This window comes from Microcebus murinus, chromosome 5 (assembly GCF_040939455.1).
Source record: "Microcebus murinus isolate Inina chromosome 5, M.murinus_Inina_mat1.0, whole genome shotgun sequence".
NCBI classification, from domain to species: Eukaryota; Metazoa; Chordata; class Mammalia; order Primates; family Cheirogaleidae; genus Microcebus; species Microcebus murinus.
The window spans coordinates 107,595,987-107,615,552 of record NC_134108.1 but is presented as its reverse complement, the minus strand read 5'-3'; the positions used below and the strand labels follow the sequence as shown (position 1 = coordinate 107,615,552).

The 19,566-nt window shown below is 56.3% G+C and overlaps 1 protein-coding gene across 1 annotated transcript; it reads right to left on the bottom strand.

Annotated features, from left to right (window-relative positions):
* Window positions 1-1,087: 1,087 nt before the first annotated feature.
* Window positions 1,088-14,825, bottom strand: BNIP5 (BCL2 interacting protein 5). Its single transcript, XM_076003399.1, has 12 exons — window positions 14,225-14,825; window positions 13,230-13,349; window positions 11,463-11,527; window positions 11,287-11,310; window positions 11,020-11,242; window positions 9,866-9,997; window positions 8,788-8,846; window positions 8,261-8,492; window positions 7,029-7,160; window positions 5,745-5,809; window positions 4,040-4,291; window positions 1,088-2,094 (listed from the first exon to the last, which is right to left on the bottom strand). The coding sequence occupies exons 1-12, from the start codon at window positions 14,823-14,825 to the stop codon at window positions 2,059-2,061; spliced, it is 1,941 nt and encodes a 646-aa protein (XP_075859514.1). The 3' UTR covers window positions 1,088-2,058.
* Window positions 14,826-19,566: the final 4,741 nt, after the last annotated feature.

Sequence of the window (19,566 nt, the reverse complement as noted above, 5' to 3'; positions counted from 1 at the left end):
AGGTGGCACTCTCTGGGTCCCAGCTCCAGGTGTCCCGTCCTGGAGAGGATCCAAGAGCCCCAGACAGGGACAGGAGGCTGACCCACCCCACAGGCGTGTCAGGTGGATATCTGTCTTGTCTCCGTGGTGAATAACCCAGATCACAGCTTTGTGCAAGTCAATTTCTTTATTTGCTCAAATAATACAGTACAAAAAATGAGAGTCAGATGCCAGCATCAAATATTCACACGGCTTAAAGAACATCATTCCAAATAAGAAAACTGTGTACAAAAGGTTCCTGACCTTCATTTCCACACTTATTTCAATTCTTCACATTTTGGTGCTGTGTTCCTGAACACTGCCTAAATAAACCCATAAATAACTCACCTCTCCCCAGCTCCTCAGCAGCAGCAATGAAACCTAAATGACTTTCAGCATGTGCTCAGTTGAGCTTCCCAAAACTTGGTCTCACGTTTGAGGCCAGTCCCATCTAAGTGGCCTCTCAACCCTCAGCTTCTCCTCCTCCCCAGCCCCACCCCTCGGCGCCTACCACAGGGTCGACACGGTGACACCGAGTCCACCGTGGGTAACACGATTTAGTTTGCCATCCTGGTTGTGACTCCTCTCCCTTATGACCGCATGTTCCAGGCAAAGTCCAAGGGAGCTGGACATCTGTTTGCAGTCTTGCTGGGCCTGCTTGTAGATACGGACATGTGGCAAATTGCCCGTCTGAGTCACACTGCTGAAATTGTTCAGCTGTGTGGAAGGCAGAGCCTGTAGCACCTTACACCTCACCTTTGTGCAAATACAAAAAAGAGCCCTTTTCTCAAGATACTTTACTGCCATCAGCTGGAACATTGTCATCATAAATCTAGAAATCTACAATGCCTAGGAAGTGACTGGCAACTCCTGGGGTATGATGCTCTTGAGCAGTACACATCTGTGCAACCATCCATGGCAGTCCGGCTTGAAGCCATCCTCTACTTCCTGAAAACCATCCAGATGTAGCTATAATAAAAATAATAACATACATGGCTGTGGCACTGTGTAATTTTCAAAATTCTTCACATCCATTTTCTTTTTTTTTTTTTTTTTTTTTGAGACAGAGTCTCACTTTGTTGCCCAGGCTAGAGTGAGTGCCGTGGCGTCAGCCTAGCTCACAGCAACCTCAATCTCCGGGGCTCAGCGATCCTACTGCCTCAGCCTCCCGAGTAGCTGGGACTACAGGCATGCGCCACCATGCCGGCTAATTTTTTTGTATATATATTTTTAGTTGGTCAATTAATTTATTTCTATTTTTGGTAGAGACGGGGTCTCGCTCAGGCTGGTTTCGAACTCCTGACCTTGAGCAATCCGCCCGCCTCGGCCTCCCAAAGTGCTAGGATTACAGGCGTGAGCCACCGCGACTGGCCATTCACATCCATTTTCTCACTTACTCAGCAAACACTACAAGATAAAAGGTAAGATAAGAGGTAAAAGGTATCAGTTTCATTTCTCTGGTCATAGACGTACAGGATACAGAGTTAGAAGGATTCTGAGAGACCAGGAGTCCCCGTGGCCTTTCCCATCTGGGGCCTGCAGAGTTCCTGGGAGGCATCTATAAATCCATGTGAGCATTAAGCACTGTTGGCCAATTGAATAAATGATGTGTTGCCCATAGGTGCACATCTGTTTGTGTGTGGATGTTCTGGTTAGAGATTAAATTAAAAATTATCTTAAAAACTGGACTTAGTTAAAATATCTGGGAAAATGTCAGTAAGCCTTCTGAATGACAGTCTAGAATCCAGGGTCTAGAGAGGAGAGGGGACGTGGTCAAGGTCTTTGCAGGAGGTTTGAGGCAGGGGGACTTCCAGTCTGCTGCAAGAGTTCCCCTCCCACGGCCTCCGCATCTCGCCCCGTGGAAAAGTGCTGTGTGCCTTCTCAGACGACGGCGTGTGGACAGAGTAGCTGTCTGCTCTTGTCTCCAGCCATCTTTGTGAAGCATGGGATTGGGGCATCAGGGAGCATCTTCAGGGTCTCCTGGCTAAAGCTGCCAATTGTGCGGCCAGTTCAAGGGAAATCTAGCACGAGGCACAGGTTTCAATCTGGACTTTGAGTTCCAGGACTTGGGACGTTCTGGGAGGAGAAAAAGAACAGAGGTGTTAGCCACGGCCCCGTTATTTGTGGGTCTCGTTATCCCCCCACCTCTGTTCCTGCAGCACCTCCTGCCGGCATCGCTCTCCCAATCCCTCCTCCCCCGACAGCCTCCTCGCCTCAAAGGTCAAAATCGGTGCCTGCCACCTCCTGGAGGCCTCCCAGGACCAATTCGCTTTTTTGGCCTAGCTACTAGTCATTTGGCATTTGATTGCTGCTTAATTTTGTCATCAGTAAACAGTTGTCTTTTCTAGTAACAGATGAAGTCTTTGGAAGCAGAGCGTTGCAGAGGCCCTTACTGCACTTTGCACAGCTGAGCGCACCGGAGGCCGTCGATATCTACTGACGGAGTGAATCAATGCGTGGATGAATGGTCGGCAAAACCAGACGTGGAGTCAGGGCAACTGTTTCCATAGTACCTCTCACAAAGACCTCAGATCACTCTGGAAGCTATTACCTAACGCACCCCAGAGGGCAAATTATCCATAACATCCCCAGTCTTGGGGAAAAGACAGTGAGGAGGCAAAAAGAGAGGTCTGTGGTCATGAGGAGCTCCCATCAGAAAAACAAGCCAAGGCAGAGCAGTGCATTCGAGTGACAAGGCAAAACCGCCCCAAAATAGAGCCATTTTCTTGAGAGACTTCTCAAAGAAGCCTGGAGAGGCTTCTAAAGGTAACTCCAGGAAAGGAAAACAGAAGTGCTTTGGTGATACTGTGTTTCCCCCCAAATAAGACCTACCCATAAAATAAGCCCTAGCAGGATTTCTAAGCATTTGCGCAATAGGAGCCCGACCCCGAAAATAAGCCCTAGTGATGGGCGTGGCTACGCAGCGTGTCTGCACAAGCCTTGCATTTCGTCCAGAGCCGTAAAGAAGACGAGCAGCCCTTCTCATCTGCCCCATCTGACAGCTCCTATCCCAGAGGTGACCGGAAAGGTGCGGGCAGCCCCACCAACAAGGTCAGGTCCCGGCCATCCTGTGCGTGCTGCAAGGGGAAAATAACACATCCCCTGAAAATAAGCCCTAGGGCATCTTCTTGAAGAAAAATAAATATAAGACCCTGTCTTATTTTCGAGGAAACAATGGTAGTAAATTCACTGCAAAAAGGGTCTGGTTTCCCATGGCACCCCTCAGATGCTGAGTCCTGGTCGCGTTTGTCCAACCCCAGCAAACAGGACATTTCATTCCTTTAAAGCCACACGCAATAGCTCCCACACTGTAGATCTGGGCCACATGTTTAGAAGCAGGTTACCACTCTTAAGTGAGTCAGAGAAGGATGGGGAAATCTGTTCATCAGAGTGCACCAGAAAACATAAAAGCTCAGAATTTTTAAAAAATTCGTGGCAAACATCATCTCTAAATAGAATATCTCAAAGCCTTAGGGGAGGAGGATGATCAGGAAGAGCAGAAAGGACCAGAGCAGTGAGGTGCTGGCAGGGGAGAGGCTGTTCATCAGCCAGGCAAGGCGGGGAGTGGCAGGCTCCTGGCAGCCTTCTGGTCTACCTCAGCCACCCCTTATGGAATATACCACCTTACTTTGGTAGTTAAATTTTACGACGGCCTAGAACTGGGACGCTGAGCAGCAGAACCCATGAAATAACAACAAGGCGAGCTAAGATCGCGGCCGGCCCAATGTATCACACCCATCTCAAAACGTATGAGAATGTACACAGGATTGGAGACCAGAGCCAGATAAAGATGATGGTAATAATAGGGTAAAGTCAGTGAGATTTGGGAAAAGAAAAAAATCATTGTGGTATAGAATTGTCTCAGAAGGCCTCAGTGAGGAGGCGGCATCTGAGCAGAACTCGGAAAGCTCTGGACCAAGCAGGGGAGGGGAGAGGACAGTAAGCAGATCGCCCTGGAGGCTGACCGAGAGCCCATGGTCCCTTGTGCCACACCGCCACTGCCCTTCCCGCCCTCTCTCACCGGCTGGGACTCCTTGTCTGGGAACTGGGTGCAACTGTCGTGGCCTCTGAAGCCCATGAGGATAGACAAGGCGTGGCTCTTGTGGCAAAACTTGTTAGTCAAGCCGAAACCAAACTGGTAGGGTCTCTTGGCGAGGTTCCTGTGCAGCTCAGAGGAGTGGGCCACCTGGCTGCGCAGGGTGGCTACCAGCTTGCTGAGGGAGGAGTCTGAGAACTCGTAAAAAAATCTCTTAAAGCTGGGGTGTCGTCTGATCTGGAAGCAGAAATGAAGGCAGGTGGTCAGTGCTGCAGCCAGGCTGGCACCTCCGTGTCCTGGGATGAGCACCCCTGGTTAAGTCCCCTACCACCTGCCCCCGGCCAGCCCCCCAGAGTCTGTTCTGCAAGGCCCCGCTCAAAGCAGCAGGACAAAGTCGGGGCGTGGAGGGAGAAAGTGCGGGTCTTTACACTCGGTGATGCAGAACCAAACAGCCCCAGAGCCTGCTCTCCTCCCTCAGCCGCCCCTATTTCATAGATGCCCTTGCTTTGTTATTTAAATTCTGTGACAGCGGAGAATCTGGGTGCTTAAGTGTCATTTACTAGCCGTGTGGCCTCTCTGAGCCTCTGGTCATCTGTAAAATGGAATAATAATATCCCTTCACTCCCAGATTGTTGGGGGGGAATTAAGCGAGATAGTTGACATGAAGCCTCCAGCGCAGAGCAGATGCTGGAGAAACTTTGGTTCCCACTCTAGGATTCCCCCAGCAAGCTCTGTCCTCTTAATACCTAAATGTGTTGGGTTGTTTTTCCCCAGAGGCAGGCCCGGACACGAGGACGTGGCACAGCTGGCTTATCTGTTAGGTGAGCCGGGGAGACTGATGGAGGGTTGGGAGCGGGGACACGGGGACACAGCAGCCCAGGCGGTGCCGCAGGTGGAGCGTAACCCCCCAGGCAGGCGGCCGGCACAGAGCGGGCTGCTCAGGGGGTCTCCGTACATCCAGTCCCTGCCGCCGCTGTTTGAAGGCCGCGCTGGGGGAAGTGCGGGGTGTTAGTTCTGCCACCGCACGGACAGAAAGTGGCTCTGGGTCCACAGACAAAAGGACGCGGGTGCTGGCAGTTGGGAGCGGGGCGGTGTGCACTCCGGCGGTGAGGTGAGGTGCCGACAGCCTCAGCCACCCTGGTGACTCACCTACAACCTGCCCTCCTCACACGTGATCTGCGTTTGCCTCTCCAAGGAGACTATGCTTTTCTAGGTTGGGAACCTTTTGTTACAGGCTACCTAGCAGGGGAGGAAAGTCAACAAGCTCGAAAGAATGGGAGACCATAGAAATGCTGCGGTGAGTGGCCAAAACCGAGAGTCGGCAGGGAGACAGCCAAGGACGGTCGGCCAGGCTGGTGGCCAGGCGCGGGCAGAGGAGCCCTCCAGGGAAGGGGCAAGAGCTGAGCTTCAGTGGTGGATTTGGGTAGGGGGAGGTCCCGACTGGCAGAGGGACCGCCGTGAGCACTACGTTATTTTAGACTAATAGTTACCCCAGCTGCTGGGTGTCTGGAATTTTCTACATATGCACTAAGCTTGGTCAAGTAGATAATTATCCCTCTTTTTGCAAAAGAGGAAACCGAGGCTCAGAGAGGTTAAGGGACATGGCCAAAGTTGCCCAGAGACGCAGACTGGGGGCTGAACCCAGGTCTCAGCCGGGGGCGGTAAGGCCGGGGAGGGCTGTGGGGCTCACCTGCCGGCCCAGCTGGCCGTCCACCTCCTGGAGAAGCACCACCAGCTGCCGGACGACGAGCTCCTCTAAGGGAGATAGAGAGGGACCGAGTGATGGTGACCAGGTGACGCCTACTCCCCTTCCGACAACAAAGTGCCGCGACAACACACCCATCAATAAAGACAGTATTTTATTTTTTTTTAGACAGAGTCTCACTTTGTTGCCCAGGCTAGAGTGAGTGTCATGGCGTCAGCCTAGCTCACAGCAACCTCAAACTCCTGGGCTCAAGCAATCCTCCTGCCTCAGCCTCCCGAGTAGCTGGGACTACAGGCATGCGCCACCATGCCCGGCTAATTTTCTGTATATATATTTTTAGTTGACCAATTAATTTCTTTCTATTTATAGTAGAAACAGGGTCTCACTCAGGCTGGTTTTGAACTCCTGACCTCGAGCAATCCGCCTGCCTCGGCCTCCCAGAGTGCTAGGATTACAGGCGTGAGCCACCGCGCCCGGCCTGAAGACAGTATTTTGTCTCTAAATCTCAGCACACAGATTAGTTATGACAGGACCACACACACACAAAAATCTTCCCTTAAACTAGGGTGGGGCGTGAGGGCTTTGTTTGCATTTGCTTATTCGCAATAGACGGACTCAGGCTTGCGAGCCTGTCCTGTAACCACACTCGGCTCCATTTGACAGGTGGGGACCGAGGCCTCCCCAGCGTCCCTTACCCAGGCTACCGTGGGGTCCCGTGGTCAGAAATGGGAGTTTGGACTAGAGGCCGCTAATGAGAACGCGGGGAGGGAAGCCCAGGCTACCGACCGGCGGGCACGCACCCACCGCCCTGGGTTAGAGGCAGTGATGTGCTGAGACTGGCACGTGCCAAGTTCACCGTGATATTCATGAAATCTGTGAACCAGTTGTTACGGACTCTCGGCAGCTTGACATCGGCCCAGGTAGAAATATTTATACCGTGGAAACGTGCAAATGCTCTACAGGAGGGTTCCCACAGACAGCCTGTTTGCCAGCGCACCACCGGTGCAGGCGCAGCGCAGGCCAGGAAATCTGCACGGAATAGCCAAGCAAGCGGATGGGGCACGCCAGCTACACCCCACGGAGTGCGGGCGGGCAGGCGTCCTCTGTCTGGAGGAGGCTCCACTGCAACTCTGCCCCGACAGCCCCAGGTTAAAGGCCAAGCCTCCGCCCCCTCCCGGGCCCCTCCCCAGAGCCATGCCCTGCTCAGCCTTGAAATCCTGCGGAAGAGAAGCCCCAGGCAGCGGCCAGTGAGAGCAGGGCAGCACTAACTGGATTCGCATGCAGCGTCCGGCTCAGGTCCCCCTTCTGGCTTGTGGCTTCTGGCCTGGGAAGGTGCTTCTGAGGTCCCAGCCGGCCCCCCGTCGGCAGGTGAGGGCTCCCGCAGCTCGAGACCTTCTGGATCTGAGGGTAGAAAGAGTTGGTGAGTTTCGCCAGGCTCAAATCCACAGGCACAAGCCAAAGCCAGGCCCTGAGAAGGCGCTGCTGTTCTCGCAACAGCTCGAAGGGGCTCCTGGCTTCCAGGCTCCTCGGTGAGCTCCGCCCCTCTCTGCCTCAGAGGCGGGCGCAGTGCTGGCCTGGCCTCCCCGCCAACTCCTTGCCTCCTCCCCGCCTGGCACAAGTACGCCCATGGGCCCCACCAAGGGAACCCCATCCCCTTTAACACTTTGAGGCTTTCCAAGTCACTTAGCCTGTCTGAACCTCACTTTTCCTATCTGTCAAATGGGAGTGATAAGACTGCCCTCACGGGGTTGGTTGTGAGCTGGTTAAATGAGGTAATAGTGTGAAAGTGGCGTGCAGTAGGCACCCGGCGAGTGTCAGGGCAGCCACTGTAGAGCAGGGCCTCAGCTTTGGTGCAGCCCAAACAGGCCCAGGCCAGAGCCTACTTCCTCACACTCGTCTCTGACTCTCTCAGCGTTCCAGGTGATTCTGACGCACAGACGCCCTGATCTCACACCACAATTGTTAGCCACCTGGGTGCGGCGCTCACCGACCACGACACCTCGCCCACAGCCGCGCTCACAGTCCGCACGGCGGTGTGTGCCGTGCGTTGACGAGCCCGTGTTGCTCTTGCGTGATGAGGAAAGCTTGGAAGCACGGAAAGCGTGTTTTACTTTACAGGCAGCTTTCCTTGTAATGCCGATCAGAATAGGTAACATGTGCATGTATATTTTCATTATGTTATTTTTAAATGTTCACAATTTTATTTTGATAAATAAAAAATTAGAAAAGTCATGTCACGGCTGTCGGCTAACGTCGACGCTCGGCTGTGCGCGCTCATCCGTGGCTGTCGACTACGGTCGCCGCTGGTACCGAGGGGCTGAGCGCGGTGCGGGGGGTGGGGCACGCGCGGTGACGGGGGTCCTGCTGGCAACCGGCCCCTCGCCTCTCCCCACCTCCGCACGCCTCCCCTCCCTGCCAGAGCAGAAAGCAGCAGGCCAGGCCGCACGGCGGCCACCCCGCCCTGGAGGAAGCCTCCGTTACCACGGCAACATCCTGCGCACCGAGGCTGCTGGAGACGGAGGCCCGATGGCCGCCGACACACAGGGGCAGGTAGCTGGGCCTCTTGTGTCGCTGGGCCTCCGGGCTGGCAGCCCCTGCTCCCTTGGGCTTCCTGGAGCTGTGTTTTTTATGGGAAAAGCCTCTCTTGAGGCTGGACTTTTTCTCCTGAGATTTCCGCCGGCAGGGTGGGGCCGGGTTTTCTACAGCCGCTTCCACCTCCTGGACTTGAGGCTGCTGTGAGAGATAAGAGAAACCGAGTCAGGGCTCCTGACCTTGAGGGGACTGCGGGTGAGCTGGGCAGAGAGACCCGCTGCGGGCTGTCGGGTGGGCCCAGGGCGAGGAGCGATGGATGCTGGGCCGGGAGAGGAGTGTGGTCTGGGGCTGGTGGGGCGGCTCCAGGGAGGACGAGGCCCGGGCGGCTTGGGCAGGACGCAGAATCGGGGGGGGGGGGGGGGGGGGGAAGTTATCCTGCCAGGAGGGTTGGGGGCTCCACAGTGAGGTCAAGGTTCCACGGCAACATCCTCCTCACCTCTCCCGGCTGCTCCTCTGCATCCTGGAGCAGGGCAATGATCTTCTGGATGAATTCTCCTAAAAAGATCAAAGTGCTTGCTGACACTCCAGTGCTCAGAAAAGCCCTCCCGGGGCCAGGCTGCATTTCCTAAGGCGGCTCCCGGGGGATTCTCGCGGCCCTGACCAGGGCTACACACCCCGCCGCTCGAGGGTGCCCAGGCGCTGTCAGGGTGTCCCGTGGGCAGAGCTGGTTTCTGGGACAACATTCACTTGTCCGTTCACCCACCAGGGCCCACACACAGACCCGAGGTCCCCACAGGGCCCTCCCGCTGCACCCTCCCCGCTTCAGGTAGAGCCGGCCCTTCCCTCTCCCCTTCAAGGCACATTGTCCACAAAAAGCAAATGGGGCAGAATAGGGGCAGGGAAGCACAGACCGATAAAAGAATTTTCAGACATGAAGAACTGACAAGATTACGTGTTCTAGACCTGGCTCCGTCTATGGTACAATAATAATAGTGATGGCAGCTACCATGTGTTGAGCTCTCTCCCTGGGCCCCCACCCGTCTTCCTACCCTCTGCGCTTCCCCTGAGGCTCTGTCCACAAGCTGGGCCCCCTAACAACAGGAATAATGACAAGTGTCAGCTAACATGTATTAACTGCCAACAGGTCCTGCTCTAAACGCTGTAGAGGCATTTAGAGCCACCAACCATTCTAGGAAGTGGGTACCATTATTATCCCCATATTGCAGATGAGGAAACTGAGACCAGAGATGAAGTAACTTGCCCACGTTCACACGGCTAGAAGGGCTTGAAGCCCAGATTCAGGCCCGGGCCCTAAAGGTCACGCCGGCCCTTGGTGGACCAGCATGTTTGCTCCTCCCGCCGCACGCTGCCCCACGGAGGCCAGTGCTGACATTCACTGGGGCTGGGACAGCATGTGTGACAGGCAGCCTGGCTCGGGCCTGACTCTGGGCCAGCGTGCTGGACTCAGAGGGGGCTCCGAACGGGTCACTGCCTCTCTCTGGCTCAGTTTCTCTTCTGCACTTGGAGACCGGACGGGAGTTTTCCCAGGGCTCTCAGAAAAGGAGGGCACTGACTGTATTCCGAGGCTCTGTCCAGCTGCGGCTCCCCGTCGGGTCCCGGGCTTCCCGGGTGGGTGGAAAGCTCGACGGGACTGGGACCCCCGCTGTCCGTAGGCAGGGCCCCTTCGGCTTCAGGTTCCTCCAAGCCTGAGGAGCAAAATGGCAGGGGTGCTATGTCAGTCTGAGGGCGTTACCTGCGCACGGAAGCCGGCGCGGGCCCTCCCGTGGCACGGTGGCTGCACCGCGCTGAGGCCGAGGCGGGCTGGAGGCCAGCGGCTGGGCCGGGCCAGGCTGCGTCTCTGGCTTGCTGGTCCAGACCGAGCTCCCCAGTCCCCTCGTCCCTCCGTGGGGCCGGCTTTCCTGGGCGTTGCGGGCTCCCCCTCCCTTGGCGGCCCATCCCACCAGCATTTTGGCTGGATCCACAGGTTGAAGGGTGGATGCCGGGTCCCACGGCATGAAGTGACGGATCGTGGCCAGAGCCCCGTGTGCACTCGAGACCCACTGTTTGTTGTTGAGCATCGAAATGTGAATGCCCCCGGCCAGGACGCCCGAGTAGGCCGCTCCTCCCTGACACCCAGGAAGAAACTTTCTGACCCTTTCTCCCTCCGGCTCCGGCTCTGTCGCCGGTGGCCGTGTGACCTTGAGTATAACGTTGCACCTCCTGAGGCCTCAGTTCCCACATCTGTGAAGTGGGATAATAACTGTATTTCATAAGATAGCTCTGAGGACTGACTGAGACACAGGTACACAGTAGGGAAGTATCTTATTTCGTCGGTGAGGAAACTGAGGCACGGAGATGGGGAATGACACAGAAATCAGCTCAGAACCCAGGTCTCCCACCTCCCAGTTCCAGGTCCTTCCCGCACACGCCACCATCCCCCTCGCCAGCATGTGGACGAGGGTGCGGCCACCAAGGGATGAGGGCGGCTGGGGGAGCCCCGAACACGATTTCCGTCTCGGGCCTGGCTGGGCTGCCCGGGCCCTAGTGAGGTTTGGGGCGGGACCTGCTGGCGCACCGGCTCGCCCCCTCGCCCTCCCCTCACCACGCAGGGCTGAAGCAAAAGTCAGGCTGGGCGGCAGCCTTTAAGGCGGCCAATTCCAGCCCTGGGGAAGGTTCCAGATTGGGAGGCAGCTGCAGGGTTGCTATGGCAACTGCGGAGCCTGCTCACCAAGGCTGCTGGAGATGGAAGGCCGATGGCCACCGACGCACAGGGCCAGGGGCAGAAAGCTGGGCCTCTTGGGCGGCCGGGCCTCGGGGCCGGAAACATCTGCAGTGCCCAGCCTCTTGGGCTCTTCAGAGCTGTGTTTCTTAAGAGAAAAGGCTCTCTTGCAGCTGGACTTTTTCTCGTGGGATTTCTTCCTAGAGACTGGCGCTGGGTTTTGCAGGGCCATCTCTTGAAGTTGCTGTGAGGGAGAGGAGAGAAACTGAGTCAGGCCCCTGACCTTGAGGAGGGGGACATCTCCCCTGGAAGCATCTGAGGAGCCACCAAGCTGCGGGGCGGCCCCAGGTGAGGTGAGGGCTGATCTGGAGCAGCAGCAGGAGCCCTCGGGGAGGGAGGGACAGACCCAGGCCTGCAAGGACGGGGATCTGCACGTCTGGTTTACTCCTCACCTCTTCTTCCCACTGGTCTCCCGCTCTTTTGAGCAATTCCACTATCCTCTTGATGATAGCATCCTCTGGAAGGAAGCAAATGTACCTGGTTACTCTTTATAATGCCCTGATAACTCTTTCTAAATGACTGTCTTGGACTCCTCTTCTTTTTTTCTTTTTGAGACAGAGTCTCACTCTGTTCCCCAGGCTAGAGTACCATGGCATCAGCCTAGCTCACAGCAACCTCAAACTCCTGCACTCAAGCAATCCTCCTGCCTCAGCCTCCTGAATAGCTGTGACTACAGGCACGTGCCACCATGCCTGGCTAATTTTTCTATATATTTTTAATTGGTCAATTAATTTTTTTTCTATTTTTAGTAGAGACGGGGTCTCGCTCTTGCTCAGGCTGGTTTTGAACTCCTGACCTTGAGCTATCCTCCTGACTTGGCCTCCCAGAGTGCTAGGATTACAGGCCTGAGCCACCTCACTCGGCCTGGACTCCTCTTAAAACATCTCCTCGGGCCATGCAACGGGGAAAGCACCACACACCCGGGGCCAGCCCTTCTGCGAGAGGGTTGGAAGATCCAGGCAGGAAGGGCACTAAGTCAAAGCATGACATTTCACGTAGGAAATTTCAAGTCAGCCCTTCAGGCAGTCAACCCGTGCCCTACTCTTTCCTTTGAACTTCACAGGTCTGTGAACATCCACTGTGTGTTCAGTAAGCTGTGTGAACTTGGGTACGTCTCTTAACCTCTCTGGGCCTTCATCTTTTTCCCTGCGAAATGTGGATCATAATCTTTGTCCTGCCTCCCTCAGAAAGCTGTCGGGACATCAGACAAGGGACTGGGCTTGGAACACTTTGCAAGGCTGGCGCTGATCTTTCAACCTGCAAAATTCCACTGGGGAAAAGTGTGGATACGCAGCCCAGCTAAGGCAGAGGGCAGAAGGACGTCAGCAGGCGTGACAGGGAGAGAGCCTGCCACACTGAAGCCTCAGCCGCAGTCCCGGGTGTCACAGAGAAGCCACAAACAGCAGAAATGGTTTCCTGTGACCGGCTCAGGGACAACGTGCTCAGACAGTCCTCTGCTAGCTGCCAGCGGATCCTCCACGTGGAAAGAAATGCAGACAGACCCCCGTTCCCAGGCTATCTGCAGGGTCCCTCCCTCCTTCCCTCTCACGTATACACTGTCTGCTTTTGCTCTGGACTCAGTCTACCGGCTGACTCCCCGTCGTGTGGGAAAATGATTAGCTCTACAATAACTGAACAGCCTGCAGAACAACTAACTAAATACCTTTTAGTTATTCTTTGACAGATGCATAGCTTCTCCATTTCACATCTTTTAAAATATACCCATCTTGTTTTTACAGGGAATTAGATGAATATGGTATTATTCTCTCTGTGTCTTTTAGAGACAGGGTCTTGCTATGTTGCCCAGGCTGGCCTTGAACTCCTGGGCTCAAGCAATCTCCCCACCTCAGCCTCCAGAGTAGCCAGGACTATAGGCATGTGCCACCGCACCCACCTAAAATAAAATTTTAAAAGACAGTCCCATCCCCATTAGCACATAAGGCAGGAGCATTTGCCAGCAGCCTTCCCAATTCCTCAGACTCCCTTCTGGGAGACTCTAAAATAAGCAAACGTGGCCAGAAGTACCACAAGAAGAAAGATGAGTGCACATATTTTGAGAGCCACCAGCCAAGGTCTCAGTCATCGTTCAGAGCAACCCCTCTCATCTGGTGACAGCCACCCCAGCTGTGGACAAAAGGGCACTAGAGGCTCTCACTCACGGTCAGGCTTTTTGACCTCGTCTTCTCGCTGCTGACCGGCGGCTTGGGGAGAAACGTCCGAGGCGGCAGCACTACCCTCCTCAGCGAGCAAGGACTGGTGGGGCCCAGAGCCCTCCCCGCCTGGAAAGCAGAAGAAAGCGGTGGGTGTGTGGGTGCGTGCGTAGGGGTGTCAGTGACATTCTCCTCGCTCTGTTAATCAACATGAGAAAACAACGCAGAATCCACAGCACAACAGGCACTGCTGTGGCCAGCTCTAGGCTTACCCAGAGCACGAGGAACCCGCCCAGGTTTTATCGGAAAAGGGGCTGCCTCAACCCAGGTGCCTCTCAGTCCCCCACCCCTCACCTGGGATCTTCTGGGGTCCCTTCTCCCCCTCAAAAGCGCAGTGGGTTTTGGGTGCTACAGGGCAAAGCTCCACCTCCCTGCAGGGGCCGGGCGGCGCCCAGCTCCGGGTCCGGGGGCAGAATGGGAAGGCCCCTGAGGACGAGCCCCCCCACTGGTGAACAGGAGCCCAAGGTTCCAGAGGGGCAGCTCAAGCTCAGGGTCACACGGCAAGTTTATTCCCGGTGGAGCCAAGTCAGACCCAAGGCCGAGAACCCGCGCCCAGCAGCAGGTGTGGGCCGGTGGGGGTGGGACTCCGCTGGCCTGCTCCCTGCCTTGCACGCCGCACACTAGAGGGCTTCACAGCGGCAGCGACCGCACGCCGAGCACTTTCTATGTGGGCACGGCCTTCCTGCAAGAGACTGTTTTGTCTGCATTTTATCCAGGAAGAAGAAGGAGGCTCAGAGAGGGACGTTGCCGGCCCCAGGCCACACAGCCAGCGATGGTGGAACCTCAGGCAGTTTCACCTGGCGCTGTCAGCTACGGGGCTGTTCTGCCTCAGTGAAGGGGTCACAGTGACGCTGTCCCCTCTGCTGACAGGTGTGTGGAGCAAGCTCAGCACACTCTGGCTCGGGTGGGGCGGGGTCCCACGGGAACAGGCATGGGCTGCTCACCCCCGCGGGCTGGGCCCAGGTCGGCCTCCCTGGAGGGCGGGGCGGCAGCTGCCTCGGCGTCAGCCCCCTTGGTGTCCTCGGCTGCGTGTCTCTTCCGACCATGCTTCCTGCGGCCGGCCTTCCTGTCGTGGGCTCTCCTCCTGAGGGCTGGCTCCCCGGGCGCCTGCGGGGGCTCCGTGGGCTGCGGGAGGCCCTCCCTCCCCTTCGGCCTCCTGCTGGCCCGTTCCCTGGGCTCCTCAGGGCCGGTCCCCAGGAAGAAGTTCAGCACTGCCTTCAGCCACCCCTGCTGGGCCCGGCGCTGGCCCTTGTCCTTCCTGGTGTCCTGTGGCGGCCTCTGCTCGCGGGAGAGAGACTCCCTGGCCTCCTCCAGAGCGGGGGCTGCGGCCGCGCTGCCCTGAGGCTCCGCAGAGCCGGCCGGGCTCTCCGGACGCCGGGCCCCGTCGCTGGCCGCCCGGCGAAGCGCCGTCCTGGAGGAGGCGGCAGGCGGGGAGCGGCCCCCGCGGTCCCGTGCCTCCGAGTCTTTGCTGGGGGCGTGCAGCCTGTCCAGAGACTTGGTTCTCCTGTCTGCCCCCGGCTTCCTGGGGCGCCGCGGGCTCTCCATGGGGCTGCAATGAGAACAAACAGTTCCCTCGGCTCAGGCCTGCCGGGCACTGCCCGGGCCGGCGGCCGGTGCCGGCCAGCGGGTTCGCCCTGTCGGTTAATGTGAATCATGCCGGCCTCGTGCACTGGCACTTTCTCAAAGCTGCTGTCCAAACTCCGCAACGCCCCCAGGGTGAGGAGGTGTCACTGTCCCCATCGTCCAGAGAACGCCGAGCCACAGGGAGACGGCGGCCAGACCTCACAGCGGGTCAGCAGCCCTCTAGAGCCTCTGGAAGGGACTCGGCCCTGCCCACACCTCGGTTTCCGTCCATCGAGACTGGCTTTGGACTTCTGACCCCAGAACTGTATGATAATCAGCCATGTTGCTCCAAAGCCACTGGGCTGGGGCGTTCTGTTACAGCAGCAATGGGAATCGAATGCGGCTGGAGCCAGAGGCCGGTCCTGCCCCCTCCCGGCCTGGGGACTTTGGGCAGCTCACACACCTTTCCTGGGCCCTCGTCTCCACCTGAAACGCACCTGAGACCTGCCCTGCCTCCCTGGCAGGCTGGCAGGGATAGTTTACGAGGCAGCTCCGCAGTGGCAGCCCTGTTCTTCCGACTGCTCAGGCCGAAACCATGGAGTCGTGCCTGGCCCCTTCCTCTCTCCTGCTGGCCTCACCCCTGCCCGCGCCCGCGCCGCGCGCACCCCACCTCGCTCACCGGCTGTTCCGGCCGCCTCCTTAGCGTCTCCCCGCTCTCCTCTGCCCTCCTTGCCCCCCCACGGCAGCATGGGGGCTCTTAAAACAAAATTTTGTTGTGAAACCCCCCTTTGTCTGTTTTGCTAGGTCTGGTGTCCTGAGTGCCTAGAACAGCACCTGGCACGTCACTGTCACTAACTAAGTGCTATCAAATCAATGAATAGACACGTGACACAGCAGTAAAGTGTACGGCGCGTCTTTGGATGTGCAGTTGACGCGCCGAGAGTCCCATCTCAGAGCGGCAGCCTCCCGTTCTCCCGCCAGAGTGGGGCAGTGGCCAGCGCAGAGGGCGAAGGAACCGCCACCCCCTCTTCCCCGCCCCCCCAGGCGGCGCGGCAAGCGGGCCTGGGTGCGGGCAGGGCACTCGGTCTGTGTGTCTTTAATCAGAAACTCTCAGGGCTTTCCAGCTTCACCAAAATTGCCAGAGGCCCTTTGCCCGTTGGTGGAGGATAAAAGAAAAATAAAAGGTGGCTTTGAATCCCAACCCTGAGTTCCCAGAGATTCTTTCCAAGCTTGGGGCCATGGGTTGCCTACTCTAATTTGCCATTACAGGTTTAGCACGCATTGACTACGCAGTATTTAGAGGCATGGGATGTTAATTATGTATTTCCATCCTATCTCCTGCCTTCCCCAACCGATTCATTTACTCTAAAATGTATCTATTGCTGTGTTCAGCTTAGCGGCAGAAGTAAGAATCTATAATTACAATTTCATATGTCTGAAATCTGTGGGAATGTGAAGAAGACACACAGAAGAAAAGACACGGAGACATGAAGAAAGATTTGAAGGTGACGGTGACATTGGGGGCGCCTTCCCTCTATCAGTGCCCGTCGGGGGGAGGAAGGACTAGGCGATGCTGCAGACTCAGGTCGCCAAGACCAAGGCCACCGGATGCCACCAGCACAGCTGGGTGTCCGCACGCAGGTGACCTTGTAGGAAACGAGAGATCGGGCCAGGGAGGAGGCAGGCAATTTGAAAGGCTTTGTTTATTGTTTAATGTTCCCTAAAAGGAACATCTGGGCTACTGGATGGGGGAGGTTGTTAATATTAAAACACAATGTTCTCAGGGTGTAGAGACTTAAGAGTCCGCAGGGGCTCTCCAGGTATCTCCCTGGGGGCGGTGGGTTTGCCCTCCCTGGCCAGCGCGCTGGCTCAGTCTTTGGAGCGTTGAGGAGGAGGAGCAGTCGGAGAGGGCGGGAGAGACAGGTGGCCCAGGAGGACACTCACAGAAGGAAGTGGGTACGGCATCAAATGCCGCAGCACCTTAGGGAGGATGAGGAAAGGGAAGAGATAACGGGATCTGGAATAGGAGACCCTGGGAGGTCCTGGAATCTCTCTGCACTGGGACACTTTAGGACGCCTGCGGCTGCCCGTCACCCAGCCCCGCCCCTGCCTCTGCACTGCAGCAGCCACTGCGGGGCTCCTTTCCTGAGGGCCTCCCGCCTCCCTCTGGGCTAGGGCAATGGTTATTCCAGGCAGGGGGTGGCCAAATCAAGGCCGTTTTTATTTGGCCTTGGATGGAAAAACATCTGGGCTACCAGAAACTTTCAGCAGTACGTGCCTGTGCCGCATATGGAAATGCACCGTGTTCGTGCAGCCTCAGAGGCTGGCGGTGCTTCTGAAACAGGGTAGGGGTAGGCCAAGGAGAACACACCGTAGAGGGAAATATTTGTGTTTGTGCTCATTTATTTCTTTCAACAAACACTTAATAAGCACCCAGTATGCTCCAGAAATCGTGCTTGGCGCTAGGGATGTAATCATGAATAGATACAGTGCGTGTCCCCAAAAAGAACATTCCGGTCCCCTTCGAACGGGCGGAAGTGGGGATGTGCGTACGCAGTGATGGCGGGAACGCGCCGCGCCCCTGCGTCTGCTCTCTCTTTAGCAGCTCACAGTCTTAGGAGAAGATAAATTTAGGTGGAAGTTCTCTCTGATTATAAGATCAAAGTAAGCTGAGCCAGAAACATAAACAGCGTCAGGGTTCTCTCTGCTTTTTCCGTGTGTGCCTGTGGTCGGGGCAAATTGGATGTGGTTGGCAGAGAAGCTATTCAATAACACAACCACAAAACCAGCCGAACCACAGGACACTCCCGCCCAGCCGGGCCGCGCTTCTCCCTGCGCTGACATGGCGCAGAGGGCCAGGCAGCTAGCCCAGCCGGCGGGAGAGGCGCTGGAGCTTTTAAGAAGCTGTCATTGCTATGGAAACGGCTCTCGCCTGGCGGGTGGCTGCAGTACCCTCTCACTGCATTCAGGGGACACACTGCTACTTCTAATCAGAACATCAGCACAATCCCACCAGCAAAGTGTTTTCCTTCTTGATGTTTTTTTCAAAATAATAAAAACGGCCTTGATTTGGCCGCCCCCTGCCTGGAATAACCATGGCCCTAGCCCAGAGGGAGGCGGGAGGCCCTCAGGAAAGGAGCCCCGCAGTGGCTGCTGCAGTGCAGAGGCAGGGGCGGGGCTGGGTGACGGGCAGCCGCAGGCGTCCTAAAGTGTCCCAGTGCAGAGAGATTCCAGGACCTCCCAGGGCCTATTCCAAATCCCGTGATCTCTTCCCTTTCCTCATCCTCCCTAAGGTGCTGCGGCATTTGATGCCGTACCCACTTCCTTCTGTGAGTGTCCTCCTGGGCCACCTGTCTCTCCCGCCCTCTCCGACTGCTCCTCCTCCTCAACGCTCCAAAGACTGAGCCAGCGCGCTGGCCAGGGAGGGCAAACCCACCGCCCCCAGGGAGATACCTGGAGAACCTCTGCGGACTCTTAAGTCTCTACACCCTGAGAACATTGTGTTTTAATATTAACAACCTCCCCCATCCAAAATTGAACCCCTCAAGCCTTTTTCCAAGTGTAAAATTCTGCTTATCTAAAATTCATCAAAGCAAAGCTTCCTTTTTCTTTCCTCTTTTTTCTTCTTTTGTGCCCAAAGGTGCTCACCTACATTTGGCCGGATGGTGGGGGAACCCCGCCCTGCTCCCAGGCCAGTAACCCCAAGATAGCAGCGGGGTCATTGCTTGGAAACTTGTCTGCTCTGCTCGTGTAAACTTGTTTATGGCCTTGGTGGAGAGTGGATTTCAGAGCAAAGTCCAAATGAGCTCAGAAATACTCGAGTGAGCCGAAGATCACAGGACTTCTGGTAAGGCATGACATACACCAGTGACGAGTCTAACGACAACAACAGCCGCCCAGAGAAAGCACAAAGCTGACCCTGGAGCAGGAAGTTTGCCTATTTTTCCCAAGCACGCTGCGGCTGCATTTGATTTATTTTCTTTTTCCTTTACTAACTTTTTTTTTTCTTTTGAGACAGAGTTTCGCTGTGTCACCCAGGCTAGAGTGCAGTGGCGTCATCACAGCTCACTGGAACCTCCAAGTCCTGGGCTCAAGCGATCCTCCTGCCTCAGCCTCCTGAGAAGCTGGGACTACAGGCATGCGCCACCACGGCCAGATAATTGTGTTTGGTTTATTTTCTAAATTGTACACTAACCTCGTCTACATACTGTTCTCTAATTTAGTCATCTGGCCAGGTATTCTGTCACTGCTCTGGTGCCATAGAGGTATTTTGCACTCCTCTTCTGCACCCCGGCACTTCACACAACAGGTGTTTAGCAAAAGGCCACGCGCTACACACCCACGCCAGCGCCCAGAGGGGCAGTGTGCGTGCGGCACACGCGTGGACCCACAGTCGACACACAGACGCCCGTGGATCGCAGGAGCACACTGGTGCACAGATACGTGCAAACACAAACCAGCTCACCTTTCTGCTGCCACAAGGCATGGGAGAGCCCTTTCGTTTGCGTTCTCCCATTTACTCTTGGCCGCGGGCCCGCAGCGGGCACTGAGGCTCTGAACCACCGGGAGATTTGCCCACGGCCCATAGCCAGAGGCTGAGGGCGGAGACTCGAATCCACGGCTCCAGATTCTAAATCCTATCTTCTCTCTCCAACACCAAGCGGCCTCGAGTAAGCAGCGACACACACGCGTGCGCGTGGACTCAGCGGGGGGCAAATCCGCT

Bases quoted from the DNA above. Each gene is read 5' to 3' on its own strand.
- BNIP5 (XM_076003399.1), bottom strand. From the start codon at position 14,825: ATGGAGAGCCCGCGGCGCCCCAGGAAGCCGGGGGCAGACAGGAGAACC. The intron at 11,311-11,462 runs GTGAGGAGTAAA...CTTCCAGGGGAG, and splicing joins GAGACCAGTGGGAAGAAGAG to ATGTCCCCCTCCTCAAGGTC. The intron at 8,493-8,787 runs GTGAGGAGGATG...TATCTCTCACAG, and splicing joins CAGAGGAGCAGCCGGGAGAG to CAGCCTCAAGTCCAGGAGGT.